The 16,146-nt window shown below is 43.8% G+C and overlaps 1 protein-coding gene across 4 annotated transcripts in view; it reads right to left on the bottom strand.

The window, feature by feature from the left end:
• Nucleotides 1-16,146, bottom strand: part of LOC144732291 (teneurin-3-like) — a 417,468-nt gene that overhangs the window by 51,474 nt on the left and 349,848 nt on the right. For all 4 annotated transcript variants that reach the window (XM_078613736.1, XM_078613738.1, XM_078613737.1 and 1 more), the window contains 2 exons: nt 13,318-13,464; nt 2,210-2,438 (listed from right to left, as the gene is read on the bottom strand). In XM_078613736.1, coding sequence (XP_078469862.1) covers nt 2,210-2,438; nt 13,318-13,464 — 376 coding nt within the window. The remainder of the gene's footprint in view (nt 1-2,209; nt 2,439-13,317; nt 13,465-16,146) is intronic.

Here is a 16,146-nt window from a genome sequence, read left to right as displayed (position 1 = left end):
ACCTACGTGACTTTACCGAAAAAACCTAGGAGTATTGCTTCAACGGCCGCACTGAGAGATAGAATTGAACCGGCGACCTCGGTACGACAAGGCTGGTGTGCTGCTAAACCACTATAATGTGGCATCCTTGGGGGGGTCTGACTGCAACTAAATTTTAGTTTCAGGTCTATATTTTCAAAGCGATCCGTTTACCTTTCCCATACTTTGCACTCCAATCGTGCTTTTTGCATTTGTTGTTAAAACGTTCTTGACACCGTGCCCCTTCTGGACATATGTGACAAAAGGAGCTTCGCAGCTCATCAGATTCCTCTCCAGCATAAATAAATATTCTGACTCGGCACTTTACGTTCACCGTGGTCCACGTTTAGGGTCAGGAGCTGCCGTTGGCGAGCCGTGCGTGGCGTGTGACCTTGTGTGGTGAGAAAGCCCGGAGACCCGGCGAACAACGCCGAAAGTGAAATGATAATCGAGGAGCGAGATCGCATTTCGTGGCGGTCAGGTGACGTTTGAAGCCTCGTGATACCCGCGGGGAAAGCTGACCGATTGATTGTTACGTTGCTCGAGACAGAATTTAACCCCTTGCTTTGATTCAGAATAAAGGTAGCGATGAAAAGTGTGGAACGCAATGTCATACGTGTTTTTTAACGTAAATATATCACGCAATTAAATGTGTGTATGTAAAAATGTTGTTTAACCGTGTAAGTTTTTTTTGCAGGTTGACAACCATGTGCGACAACATGCGGCACAACGGGGGAGAAGTTGGAGAGAGAGAGAGGCCTAGCCTTTTCTCTCGTTTCACGTAGTGATGCTAAACATGTAGACACAGCAGGATTATGTGTTTACGTTGCTCAGATGTGCACAAGCCACGTTCACAAAGGCGATTCACATACGGGCAGTCGTACGTTACTCAAGACTGTACTGACAAACCAGATGAGTCGATTACACAATCGGCCTCTCGATATTGGAAAAATCCAGTCGCTAAGGCGTTAATAAAATACATTTTGTTTAGACTGGCATAACACTTGCCACTATTGATTAACAATTCACACGATGCTGCAGGCATTTTTTTTTACAAAGGAAAAGCAGCTGATTAACAGCACACATTGAAGTTTATAAAAATACAATTAAAACTGACCTTGAGGGCACGTAATTGCATTGCAGTTCTGAACAAATAATGCAGACCGCTAAGGGGGAAAAAAAAGCTGTATATTTAATTAAATAACCCCAATTCTAATGTTATAAATCTATTGTGTAGATAATATACCACGATTTACAATATACATTTATATCTGTAAACATGTATATTACTTGATAATTACGGTGTGCTTATACACAGGTGCGTATTAGTATTCACACAGCTACACCTGTACATATTGTATACAAAGACACAGACAAAGACCCCGCCCCCCCCGTATAGCCTTAACAGACTGCTGGGGCAAGTGCTGTTGACAAACATCTATTATTCTCAAGGCATGCCTGGTACACGAGGCGTGGTCTGGACAACAACATGCTCAGCCACCTCTGTCTCCCCCGGTGTTGATGTTTACACAAATACAATGTTTACACCAGGTGCAAAGAAGCAAACATACGTACACACGTACGTTTGTTCAGAATTGAGCAATGTTACAAGAACTCGGGAGAGAAGACGATAGATAGGTGGATCAGTGTGTGGGAGGAAGCAAAGAGAGAAGTGTTTTTGAGCTACAGCCTGGCGGTCGAACACAAATAGGGATGGGTCGAAACAGTCAGCCTTGTAGACTCGCCGCTCAACATTGGTGGAAAGACTTCGCATGAAGCGGAACGGCAGACTTCGGCTCACATTCGAAGGACACAAAACTGATTCGAATACATATTTGAGGGACGTTTTGCGCAGATGTGAAGGATGCGGTGGCGGACGCTGTGGCCGATCGTACGAGGGCCTGCACACACCACTATCAGCGGCCTCCCGCGGGACTCGTGCCGACCTCGGGGCAGACCACATTGACGTGGACGCTTGCTGCTATGGTATGCACGTAGATTTCTACCGCACCGTATGTCGCCAAACCATGCTAATTGGAGGGCGTTGTCAAGCACCACGGCCTTGGACTGTGTTTAGTGTGGCCGCGCGCTCAGGACGCGGTCACCTGGCGGCATCTCGTGAGGACTGCTACGCTCCAGCCAGGGGCAAGCGACTGATGAAGACGATGATGATGGAGGTGGTGTTACTCACCGTCTGTTGAAAGGGTTATCTCCCGGCACCACGTGGGCTCGGTCCCTGCCGACCAGGAAATGCGTGCTCTGGAAGAAGGTCGGGAAGGCCTGCGGGTTGGCCCTCTGGCTCGGCGGCTGCACGTTGTGCGGCAGCAGCTCCTCGGGGTCAGGCGAGCCCTGGCAGAGGCCGTCCGTTCGGCACACGTGCTGCAGGCAGCAGTCCGGGTCCACGCAGTCGCTCAGGCCGTCTGTGGGGGGGTGACAGTCGCGAGCGCATGCGTGCGTAGGTGTCAGCCGTGACCCTGTGATATCACCGGGAATTAAGAATGTTTTCCACGACGATGAGATTATTCTGACAAAATCAGACCTAGATATACGAAATTTCGGTTCATCCAAAATTTTGTTTCTGATTGCTCGGGAAGCATGATGTCACAAATATTGCGCTGTTTTCCGTGCTTTTCGTACGGCTGCTGACGTAGCTGCAGAGCATCAACAACAATTTCACATTCAGGTGATTAAGCCAGACAACTGCGTGAAGAGCAGCAGAGTGTATCGCTGAGATGTCTCCTTCAAGCATTTCCCATGAAAAAGAATCACGTGGCATTAGGTAATGCAACTTGCGCAAGCACGACGACACGTTAAATTATTGCGTAGTGTAAATGATCCGAAAATAGATTCAAAGTTATCGTTAAAAATTCAACATCGGATTTTTTTCTCTCTCCGAAAACTCGACCGTGCCTAGAATGCACTCTGAATGTAAGATTAAGACGACGATGCATCTTAGCCCTGCTCACAGCTAAGTATTTGAAGTAAAGGATATATAACTAAACTGAGATTTTCTCGCGTAGAGGCGCGAGGCGACTGGTTACACATCGCAGCATCGAATCGTGAGAGGTGGTGGCAGCCGCGGTGGCTTGGGGAGGCCTTCATCCAGCAGTCGATCAACCGAGACGGCTGATGACAATGACGAAAAGAGAACAACTTTAGCATTGTCTCCGAACCAAACCAAACATTCTACCCCAACAACTCGTGACCCGGGACAAGGTGCACAGCGTTCGGCACCCTGGCAGCGGTGTCGGAGAACCAAACATCTGTCCTCCACCTCCCCGCACGCTCTAAATCCATCCACACCGTCAATTAGCCGTGATCAAGAGTACAGCAAGCCTGGCAAAAAAATATGAATCGTAGGTGGACGAGGGAGCGGGCGTGGAGGCAGCGGAGGTGGCGGGGGGGGGCGGTCGTAGTTTGCGCGATGTCAATAGGTCCCCCTCCCCCCCCCCCATTAATCAGGGGCCTTTAAAGGCTCGCACGCAACGCTTAGCCGGTAGCACGTGCGATGCCCCCCGCCACTGCTCGATAAAGCCGGCAAAGCGGCACGTGCAAGCGGACTGCTGTGGGCGGTGGGCGTCTGTGTACATGTGCTCAAGAGGCTACGCCCCTGGAAATGCGCGCTTTAATGCCTCTGTCAATCGATGCGTCAATTTTAAGCGAAGGTTTTATTGATGCTCCACGTTGTGGCAGCGTAACATCCCCCCGACGCATTCCGCTTGTTGTATCCAAACCCGTGACATGTCATCGAAGGTTGGCACGGACTTCGAATGGAATAGCACGACGTGTAGTTTTGCCATTCGGGGGGCAGGGAGGCGCCCGTGGTTAAATGTGTGCCTCACACAAACTAAGCGCCTGAATTGGATTCCTGAATGTGGTGCCTTTCTATGTTGATTTGTGTTTGGTATCCCTCCTGTTCTGTGTGGGTTATTTCCCACTGGCACTTTTTATGCCTAACTTTGCCCTTTTTTGATTCCTTACTTAGCTCAGAAATTTTTAAAGATACACTTTACATTTGAAATTATATAATTTCTTACCTTTTTAAATGTATTCATTTATTTTCTCTGATGTGTCACGTCTGTCCCGGAAACAGTCTGGTTTTTATTGATAAAACCCGGACTTAATACTTAAGAAATTCTTAGCTCACAGGGTACTTAAAAATAACCTGAACTGCCACTGAACCATAACTAAAACAAACCAGGCTACTTGGGTGTTGAAAAAACGTCCCCATGCAGGACCCTGCCGTAAAAAAAAAGAGTCTTTGGGCTCGGTGTCGCTTTTCAGGGCCCAATAAGTACTTCTCATCTCACCATTTAGCTAAAGTGTTGCTGTAAAATGGAAAAAGTGGGTGTACTTTTAAAGAGGCGAGAGGCAAACGATGCACATTTAAACCGATTTTAAACACGCGGGCGCAATGGGTTCCTGCGCGGTGGCACTTTGGCGTAGGCCGAGATATACTTCACGTTTATGTTCACCGAAAAGATAAAAATTCCGTCAAAGATGTCACAGAACATTCGCAAAATGCACGAGGCTCGAGGTAATTGCAATGCCAGGAATCGCAAATTTACGAGCAATTTAAACTTTAATTGTAATAATTTGTTTCTTACATTGGATAATTGGTCACGGTAATTACATTTTCAACTCTTTTTAGAAGCAAGCGTCAAAGTTATTGAGAAGGTTGAAATGTAACTTTAATCATTTATTTTTTTATGTATTCAATTCTAAGGTTTATATCATTCTGGGAAAAAAAAAATGCCGGGGTTCGTATGAAAATGTCACGACTCCAACCTCAGATATTCACAATTTACAAAGGGTAGGTTTGCTGCTCCAAGGTCAAACTCAATATATCTCTACTATATGAAAAAGACATTACACTAAGCATTGCTTTACAACAAAGCTAAAATATGGAACAAAAACTGCACTTTTAAACGCTTTCCTATTTCATTATTTGCATCGAAAAATAATGTGCAGTAAACGAACGAAAGTCAGAGAAGTCTTCGGGATAAACAAATAAACAAAAGTCCTTATTACAGATGACAAACTCAGACTTGCTGTTAGTTTGATTCCTGCTGTAATATTTATTAAAGATAGGCCAAAATTGGCCCACGTTTCTTTGTATTATTAATGTTATTTTTTGCACCAGCCATGCGTTTTCAACCACCAAATTACCTCCATGAGCTTCCCATGGACTCAAGCACGAACATGCGCATGGTACAAACTGCACTGCTATGACCTGCTTAAGTGCCACCGTTAACAAAACTAGACACTAAAAAGTTAAAACGGTAAAAGTGCAGGCCTGCAACTGCACGCTCACGCACACTGCTGGTGGTGTGAGCTCTGTCTTGATTGTACTTTGGCCTACTCTTCCACACTGGCCAGATGTTCTGGAAGAGTAGGCGGGAACTCCCACTTCACCGGACCACAAGTGAGCCTGCTGATCGACTAACAGTGCTGTGCCCATTTAAACTGTTGGGTGGACAGTGGTGGGGGGATGAAAGAAAATGGCACCGTTGTCTCCACACTTTGAGATAAAACTGGCGACCTCCTGCATCGCAAGTCCAGTGTGCTAAGTATTACATCATGTCAGTATTCCTGATTAAAGGTCAAACTATACATAGCTGCCTGTCTGTGCAGCAGCAGTTGGTCACTGCTCTACGAACCTGGCGACCCAAGTTCAATGACCAATAACAGTGCTGAACATTTAAACTTGGTCCTGGGCATCCCCTAGGCCGACTCAGCCTTAAATTAGTACCTGGTGCAGTGTGTAAACACCGTCACTCGGGTGACAAAGTCGACCAGGTGTGGTTTTGGCCACCCAGCCCCTCGTGTGCCATGTCGGCCTTCATAGATGCTCACCAACACCACTTCTTGTCTCAACAGTCTTCTAAGGGCTACACGGAGATCTTTCTCTTTGTATTAAAATTCTGTATTCAATGGTTTAAAAGCAATTGGCTAAATTTGTTATTCTGGCGTGACGTCGCCTATATCATCGTTTTCTTCAAACTTAATGTGCAGGTAATCGTTGATCATTCGGCACCTTTATTTTATTGGGAGATGCACATCCACAGTACGGAGTTTTGCCTCTTAATTTGCCTTATAACTCTGATAATATATATTTTTTATGACTTATTATTACAGTCCTTAGGTAACATAACTGCGCAGCATGGACGGCTGCAATGCCCGACATTTTCTTCATCAGACAAATAAACCACCAACATAATTGCTTTACTTATCCCTCAAAAACTATTTAAATTAAATGATCATCTTAGGTTTTGGGCTACAATTAACCCACCACTGAGGGCTTTAATTGCTCTTTGGAGTTAAAGGTCTGGCCGATTGTTGCGTAATTATTTTTCATAATCAACGTTTTTGGGTTTAGATCGCGTTATTTATAAATGTGTCGTAACCCTCCACCACCCGACACGGCCAATCAGTAAAAAAGTGTCACGTTGACAAAAGACAAATAGTTCACTGCTTTAGCCCACCGGTGTGTTGAAGCGTGAAACCACAACATTTACAATTTGAGTACGACGTTTCGCTGGTAATTGCATCCAGCATCATCGGGCAATTCGCCAGAATGGTGAGGCTCTGCTCTGTCTCCCGTTCTTATATAGAGCAGCAGCAGGGTGACGTCATCATTAACTATTGTGAATAATATTGGTCGCGAAAGCCTACGTGTTAAACTGCGTAATTTTTGTTTGTTTACTTTTCCAAAATTGGTGTCAACATGAGACGGCAAAAGCTGCCAAAACACTTCCCATCACGTGGGGGGGGGGGGCAGCAGCGGCCGCTACGGGCGATTCGTCCGGAGATACGTTGGGAGCACGAGCCTCTTGGCCAAAGGTCGTGGGTGGGGAGGCTGCGGCTGTCCCAGCCAGAGGCCAAGCGCGCCCGCACCATCATCACCGTGAGCCACGGGCAATCCACTGCCGGCTTGAAGCCGTCACGACGCCCAGCACCTTGCACACGAACTGACTTCATCGCTCCATCTCCTTGGTCGATGGCCTCCCGGACGCGTTCCTTTCTTTGCCGCCGCTGTGTTTATTTTTATTGATCGTAGGGCCATCGTTCCGCTGCTAGCTGTGACGCGTTTTGCACAAGCACATTTACTTTTCTTCACGGTTCGAATTGTGTTTCTAGACCTGCGTAAAATGATCGAATCCACGGGTTCCTCTTTCTATCTTCTCAGTGCGATCCCAAGCATGCGTCTCTGTCCACACTTTGTTTGCGCACATTTTGTTCCATTTTTTTGTTGTTCTGTTTTTGTTCTTGACCGTGCTTCTGAGCCACATGCCAAAAGCAGGGAGCACTCACTGATTAAACATTTGATTCTTCAGGCACATTGCTATGATGCTTTTCAAATTAAAAAAACCACTCCAACTTGCCACCATCCCACCCCTTTAATATGAGACCTTTCAGTTAAAAAAAACAACGCGTATATTATCAGAGCATACTCTTTGGTTCTTTCGGTAAAGTCACCTAGGTAGAAAAATTTAAGTAATATATCACGACGTTTCGATCGCAACACAAGCGGTCGTCCTCAGAGCATGTGTTTAGTATGCATGTTCACCACTAGTACGTGTGGTTAATGCAGACAGGATTCCTTGCAAAAGATTTCTGTTCGGTGGTTTAACATCTTAACACCTGTCCTATTGCCAGAAAGGGTAAAACCAATCATAACCCTTTATTTAATCACTTTCATTCCGATCGACACCTTCAATCGCCGTCCGGGGTACAGATTTCCAGCTGCGTTTTGCCTCTGTGTCTCTTGCTTCACGCCTCACCTACCCCAAGCACTCTCCCTTCCTCACGGTCGTTCGGCCACAAGGCCACGTGCGTTGGGTCGTGCGCCGGCACCGCTGATGTTGTCTGGGGATGCCCTTGTGCGCGCGTGTCAAGTCACGTCCACCGGCTGTCGAGTCCAACCGTCAACCCTACGTCGCGGGAGATTGTTACGCGAGCACCGGGGGACAAGCGTGGAATGCGTTCCAGTCCAGATTGTACTGCCCCTCTGCCCTGCGATGGTTGCCACCTCTGAGGTACAAAAAAAAGCCAGCGATGTTCTACGGGAACAAGAGAACTATCTCGCAAACAGCAGAAGCGAGGAGAACTGCGCATGCGTGTAAATCACAAAAAAAACGGGAATTATAACGTCCAGGGAAGACTCACAGATTTCCGCGGACAGCTACCTCAAAAAAGAAGATGATCCTGAGAAAACTAGGACAGGTGGAAACTCTCCATCCTGAACAGCTCCACGCAACCATCCACTCAACCTCTCCCCCTCCCCCCTCAAGGGGGCAAAAATCAACACCAGGAGGCCAGAGGCACTGGGAACACTCGTGAAGGTGTCACGCCGCATGTGTAATGCGTAGGGAAAAAAAGGACATTTGTTTTACTTTGCAAATTCCCGCATTTGTCAAGGAAATGGTCGTGTTTATACAGTGCGAGCATGTTTGATCACGTTGAATGCATGTATAAATATGCTTTAAAGAGAGGGGGGTGGGGTGCATTTTGAGAAATGTACAGTCTTTACAAATAACAGGCATGCATGAGAAAAACATCATGAATATGCTGTAAATATTGAGTGATTGGACACAATTCTGGACAAAACTCCCTTGCGCAGTGCACATTTGAAATGCACTCCCGTACACCATTTATCAACCTGACAGCTTAGATTTGCCGAAACCTCACGTTGAAAATACATCCAATTCAAGAAGCCTTTGGTTAGTTGGCACTTGTCGGGCAGTTGAATACTTTTGCAATAAAGCTTAATTCAGTTTTACAAGTATCTATCTGTTGTTAGTTTTCTTGTATCCTACTACTATCAAAATATTTTACGCCTCAAATTTCCTGGATGGCTGTTGGCTGGGCTCCCTCCCCACCTCAACAGTAACTCTGTGCTGTTAGTGGCTGCTACGGGCCATTGCCAGTGAAACTAGCTGGGTAACTGGCTACACGGGATTTTACCATTTGTAAGAAGTGAACGTTGATTGGAAATGAAATGGCAGAAGACGTTCTGAAGACAGCCAGAGATGGCGATGCAGTCATAGATAGAGGTGGGAGGAACAAATACAGAAAACAGGGCACGGTTCATCTTCTTGGTTCTTTCGGTAAAGTCACGTAGAATGGAAATAATAAAATAATAAAATAAAACATAATAAAATAATTCTCACGACGTTTTGGCCACAACGCAAGCGTCTCCCCGACAGACCTGGTCTTCACCTGAGGACGGCTGCTTGCTTTGTGGCCGAAACGTCGTGAGAATTATTTTATTATGTTTAATTTTTATTATTTTGTTACTTCCCTTCTACGTGACTTTACCGAAAGAACCAAGAAGATGAATCCCTGCAGTCACGAAAGCTTTAAATCGAAAAAGGGCACGGTTCATTTAAAATTGCTCTAACTTTTCAATGTATGCGCCTATCAATGCAAAACTTTCACGAGAATGTTCTTTAAATCAGATATTAAAAAATATATACATATAAAAACCTCACGTTATATTATCTTCGGATTTTATTTCTTCATAAAAAAGCAGATTACTTTCAGTGCTCCAAGCACAGAGTATGAAAATGACATATGCCTCCTATTTTCCGTTGCAGATTACCGGGTTTCTCTGTCAGTTATATTTACATCTTTTGCAATACATAAACCTATTATTGTGTTGGTTTGGGGCCTCATGGATATATTGTTATTATTTGTTTAACGAGGCTGATTTCTGCTGGTGAGATGCAGAAGGTCGAAACCGTTCCAGAGTTTTGCTCGCTGAAACAGAAGTTTCTGGATATAAATCGCGTCTGCAAAGCCAATACGGCAACCACTAAGCCATATTCTATTTCTGGGTGTAGATATAGGGTGCTGTTTATAAAACATTTCTTATACACAGTCTATGTTTATTTAATTATTGGATGGAAAAAACTACACGAGGCTTTATTTTATTTGAAATGACGGGCCATCATAGAATTGGTGATGTCGTTAGCGCAAAGAGAGCCGTGCAAGAAACAAATGTTGACGAACTGCCTTTGTTTGTTTTACTTTCCCCCAAAAATATAGCGGCTAAATAAACGTACCGTGATTAAAAGTGCCGTACGGTAAACGGTGCCCACGCACGTTTGCTTTATAGTCGCAAAGATATTGAGAGAAACCAAGCACACAACCGTCTCGTGAAACTCACTTTGGCAGCGAGGCGATCGTAAGTAAATTTGATAATATCCAGCTACGAATGCAATAGCAAAAAAAAATACTAATTTTGGAAGTTTCTATTTTGGAAGTTTCTAGTTTCTAAAAATCCCCACAAAAGCCAGCATTTGAAGTCAACTACATCCCGTGCTGGCGGGCTTTTAAAAAATGCATGAACGTACGCCGGGGCTGGCATTGAAACCGACTATGGTTACGTTCCAAAAAAATGGCACAAGCACGTGCGCGATGATAAAAAGGAGCACAGATAAAGCCACAGTGACGTTAAGTGAGCACCAAGTAAGCTCTTAGGGCATCGCCAATCCCATGCGATTGTGTACACGTTGGTGTAACGTTGCAGTACGGAAGGACGTTACTCAGTGTGAACAATGAGAAAGCTCTTATCACACGTATATCACAGATCCTCATAAGCAGAGGACTTAAAAAGATATTTTAATGCGATATCAGCAGAAGCTCAAGTTCACTAAACTCTATTGTGCTGTGCTCCTAGAAACTACATTACCCTCTAATTGTGTTCCAGTGAATGCTACTGGTATTACATAAAGCTCGCATTTTCCAGGGCCATGACCTCATCTCTAAAACATTTATTGAATTTGGACACATAAACGTGAACACGTTCCACCCTTGTTTTATTTTAAAAGTGAATTCCGTGCAAGTTTACGACAATGGTTGAACCACGAGTCCAACTTTGTTGACAGGTTTTGTTTGGTTGGCTTCGCGGTCTAACAATTCTTAAGCAACTCATCCAAGACCGTGAGACCGATGTGTGTGTGTGAGATCGGTCTACAACCAGCAGAGCACAAACCAGTTTCAATTAGCCTTTGCCACAGATAACTTTAGCCCATGCCTTGTTTGTTGTGGTGCAGTATTTTGGCTGTAGTACATTTGGAAACTCAGATGCCCCTTAACACTGTAAAAGTAGAATGGGGGAAAAATATATTCATGAACAAAAATACAAAATATGTCATGTTCTAAACCTGGGGGCCTAATTTTATGTTAATGATGGTTTTCATATTCCGAGACAATTAAAAGTGAGAGTAAGCTATAATGTTATTAAAATACGCATGAATTATGCGAAATTCGTACGCGATTTAAAATGCACAAAATGAAAATAACTAATTATTGGAGTTGATTGCGAATATCCTGTGGTTATTATTTTTTCCCAAGGATTTTAGACAAATTACATGAAGTCGGCCTCGCGGACCTATATGTAAAGCATCGTTACATTTGCAAGAAATGTTAATGCAGATTTTTTTTTCTGCGAAATGAACGGGAAAAAAATATCCATACATTTTAAATGGAATACGCTAATGGGGTTCGAAAATTAATGCTCCAGTGTTGAAAAAAATATGCCTCTGAAAAAAATGATGGGGGATTGCTTTAATGCACTTAATTTATGTAACACTATAGATCTGATGTTGGCATATATTTAAGAATGAGGAAAAGATAGATGAAATACGTAAAAAACAGCCAAGCTCAAAAAAGGACCATCTTAAAAGTGTGATATCTACCAAAAAGGGTCAAGTTAAATAAAGCAGCATGTTCTGCAAAGATGTAATAACAAAGTACGGACTAATTTGGAGCCTATATTTTTTATTGGAGCAGGACTTTGTAGCAGCATCGATGATAGAGTTGGCACGTTTGCCCAAAACAGTCTGGTCACTTTTACTTTACATTTGTCCATCTTACACGACTCGGCCCTTTCTATATTTGTACAATCCTTTCTGTGATATTTCTTTGGCTGTGATTTTTTCCCCCAATCGCAAATTTTTCAATAAGCCCTTTTCCCTCCACATATTATATCCAAACAGTAAACCAACTTAATCATTCTTCCCACGAGTGAAGGCATGGTGGCAAAAACTTTTATTTTTACTTTCTCACCTTATACGTTTAATGTTTTAATTCTAATTTTCCGCAGGCTCTCTGCGAGCTTGGTTGCTCCTTACTCGCTGGGGGTCAGCGACGCAGTGACGCAAATGCGTCACTTAAAAAACAATAAACACAGATGCACACACATCCTACATTTTCATCCCCGCACAATTTTAGCAGATTTTTTCTTTTTTTCTTCCAGACATACCCTCACTAACATCATTAGCATGGATGACTGCGGACTGACTATACCTATATATGAATGTTTTTGTTTTTAACTGCGACAGGTAGAGTGCTGTGCTGTACCCCAGTGAAGCTGGCAACTGGGTGAGGACCATCACCCAGTTGTTTGGTAAGTGACGGGCACACACGAAAGCCCCGTGCGAATCATCAAAACTATGATGGCCACAGCGTGTGGTGTGCAGAATCAACAGAGAAGCAACTAAAACCGTCGACAAGGACCCAACCTTCTTGGTTCTTTCGGTAAAGTCACGTAAAAGGGAAGTAATAAAGTAATAAAAATAAAGCATAATAAAAAAATAATAAAAAATACCACATTATCATGTAATTCTTTACTATGTTTTGTTTTTATTATTTTATTACTTCCCTTCTACGTGACTTTACCGAAAGAACCAAGAAGATGAATCCCTGCAGTCACGAAAGCTTTAAATCGAAAGGACACAACCGTTAACGTGACGGAAAAAAATGTCGCTATCCAATTCAGTTTGTGTTACGTTAAGAAGGAAGACGTGGATAAATATTGGATAACATAATGAGGTTAAATACATAATTAGATACACAACTCAGAGCTGTTTAGCAAAGTAAGTGGGCTTGGATAGGACATGTGGCTAAAACGAGGGGATGATGGCCGATAGTCAAGAATTGTGACGGAGTGGCAGCCAAGCAAGGAATGAAACGTTTCCAAGAACATGTCCAGCGAGGAGATGGAGCACTTAAATCAGTTGGCGACACATTTGGGAGGCCTTCGTCCCGAAGTAGATGGATCATGGCTGATGACGATGATAATTATGAATTTAGTTTTTTTGTACATCTACATCGGTGTACATTTAGTGCTGTATTTGTTTAAATGGCAAAGCATCAGAGAAAATGCACCTTTAAATAGCACCCACCCACACACGTTCTTTAATATTAATAATAAAATGATTGACATTTCATCAGACGCGTACTCGCCGCAACAGACAGTGGTAAATGACCCCACGCTGTGCTCAATCTCACCTCCGTCATTGTCCTTGCCATCCTCGCAAGCGGTTTCCATGGAGACGTCGCAGCCTGCTCCGCGCCAGCCAAACTCGCACAGGCAGTGCCAGGCCGATGCCTCCAGTGCACAGCGGCCATTGCCGTTGCACATCCCAGGGCAGCCCTCTGCGAGGAACGACACGGACACACGATGTGATGTCCTGCTCACATGAGCATCGGGGCGTTTGCTCATCCAACTCTTTTCACGCCCTGAGCTAGTGCTAGAAATTCCACGTTACTATGACGGGTGCGAGTCTTGTCATAGGGTCAACCACTGTTGACTTCCCCAGGGAGTGGTGCTAAGTTTATATACCTCCAACCAGAGTTTTAAATAACAACCTGCCGATTGTGAGATACTGGCTCGACCACTGAGACACATGGCCAGCGACGACTTTAAGTGCGTGTAATGTTTTCTCTGAGTTCGTAAGAAAATTTTCCCGATTATAAGGCACAATTTTCGCCCGTTTGTATTTAAAAAACAAATCTGGCAATGTGTTTTATAATCAGGTCGGTGTTGGGTGACCTGGTTTGTACAACTTTACTGACACTGGGTCCACGTTTGTGGTGCATCTAATTCAAGGAGCATCTTATACTCCGGAGAATACGGTATTTCTGCGGATATTTGAATTCAGTTGACCGAGCCAGATTATGTTTTTTGGGAAATGTTTCTTTTATTTAAAGTTGAAATGTATATTTGCGCAGAGATTTTAAAAATGTATTTATCCTGTAACATGGCGGCCATTCTGCTCCGATTTTGCTTTATTTTCCTTTGCTGTGTTTAGGTTTTCCTGTCCCTGTATGTCATTTCGCTGACCCAAGTCAACTCTTGCAAATGGGACTCTATCCTGTTCTCTCCCAACAAAATAAACTGAAACTAAATAAACTATAAAGCCCGCACTTCACCACTAGGGCAAGCAATGCCCAGGCCTTGTACAGAATAAATTTTACCATACATGGAGCAGACATTCAAACGTCCAAAATAATCAATTTATAGATACCCCGGTAATATAGGGAAGTATTTCACGAGGATAGGTTGCGATCGACAGCTGTTAAGCATGGCAACCTGAACGTACAGCACATTCTGCTCGCCGCATTCAAGTTCCTACTCTGTTCGCTGTCTATCTTTTACATGTTTAATCTCGATATATACCCTCCACTGTACGGAGATACTCTGTCAATATTTCCTATGTGCACATGCATACTGTGTACAAACATAACAAGCGAGATAAGGAGACGAAAATGTCTCCTTCACGGATTCGTCTCGCTACGTAAACAAAAATCTTTTTTGGGTTGTTCACACACTACCCATTGGCCCCACGTCCCTCTGGGGAGTGCCCGAGTTCAGAGAGAACCTGTGGTGTAGCCGTGGCTAGTGGCAGATGATAGGCCACATCATCGAGGACTCTGTCCCGCTAACCAAAGCTTAGCGGCGGTCTGAGAACACCGCTTTGTTCAGCAAACAGTAAAGCCGCTGGCTGGCTTTGCGCAAATGCACGCGCTAAATAAATAATGAAAAATTGTCCAGTGCTGCTGAATGCTTTGTTTTTTTGTGAGACAGAGATATATATGAAGGAGACGTATTCTCTGTTTATCTATTTTGTTATTTGTACGGATGTGTACGTGAGTCGTCATATGTTGGACGACACTAGGTTCCAAGAATAGATGGTTGACAATTCCACATTCCTGTTGCTCGGATAACCACGGTTCGGCCTCCGTCACGAGGGATTGTATTGGGCTTGAACCTGCAGGGAGCCTGGAAGGACATATAGGGAAAGGAGCTCGGAGGTGATCCAGCTGAAAGGAGGTGCACCTCTGGTGTAATGCTCCCAATGCCACTTGCAGTGGACTGTGCATGGAACATCTTAGTGGAGGCTCCCAAGATCAAAGGCTCCTTAATTTCTCCACCGAAGATGGGCTCCGGAGCAGGTCGGATGAGGTGCCACACATCTTGACGTCCGATTACAGTGACAACACCAAATCTACGATTCGCTCCGCCACAAAAAACGTGACATTTCCCATCTTCCCACGTTTGTGTTTTTTTTTAGCTGTACTGCCAAAAATGCGACATTAAGCCAACAACTGAGCCACCTTTTTAATAGGTTATTCCATAAATCATTTAAGTGAATATGCTGTATCTAATGTGCATCTCCGAGTTAGGAAGCAGAACCCGGGCGCTTAAAATTCATCCTTGAAATAGCATTGCATTGTAAGCGTAGGTCACATCTGGTAAATTATTGAGTAAATGTGTCGCAAAATCTAACTTTTTTTTTCACTACCGGTAATGCATTTCAATTTGTGCCAATAATTTTTTGAAGTAAAATTTTTGCTTCCTGATGACCATCGCTTGTGTTGCGATCGAAACGTCATAGTTTTTTGTTATTTTTTGTTATTTTCTTTGAACCTATCTACGTGACTTTACCAAAAGACCCAAAGAATATGAATATAAAATTGAGAGCGTTTTTTAAAATATTATAATCAGGTTAATTACATTTTGAAATTATTTGAACTTTAATCCTAAAGAACACCACACATGCAGTGGAGTTAAAAAAATCAACAAATTGCAACAGTTGAACCCTTTCAAATTATGAAAAAAAAGCGAAATTGAATAGCAAGCCACCAGTAAAATACATTACAAATTTCTGACCCAATTAGCAGCCCGAAAAGTCACGATCACTGAATGTGGCACGCGCTTATCTCTGTTACACAGCTTGCGTCACAGCGAATGCTGAGCCTCAGAAGCACGAGGTGCACAGTTTGGGGGTGAAATGGCCAGCAGAGAGAGCACGCGCGAAATATCAGCCCAATATA

Source organism: Lampetra planeri, chromosome 42, assembly GCF_965212315.1.
Source record: "Lampetra planeri chromosome 42, kcLamPlan1.2.h2, whole genome shotgun sequence".
Classification (NCBI taxonomy): domain Eukaryota; kingdom Metazoa; phylum Chordata; class Hyperoartia; order Petromyzontiformes; family Petromyzontidae; genus Lampetra; species Lampetra planeri.
This window is presented reverse-complemented; position numbering and strand designations above follow the sequence as displayed.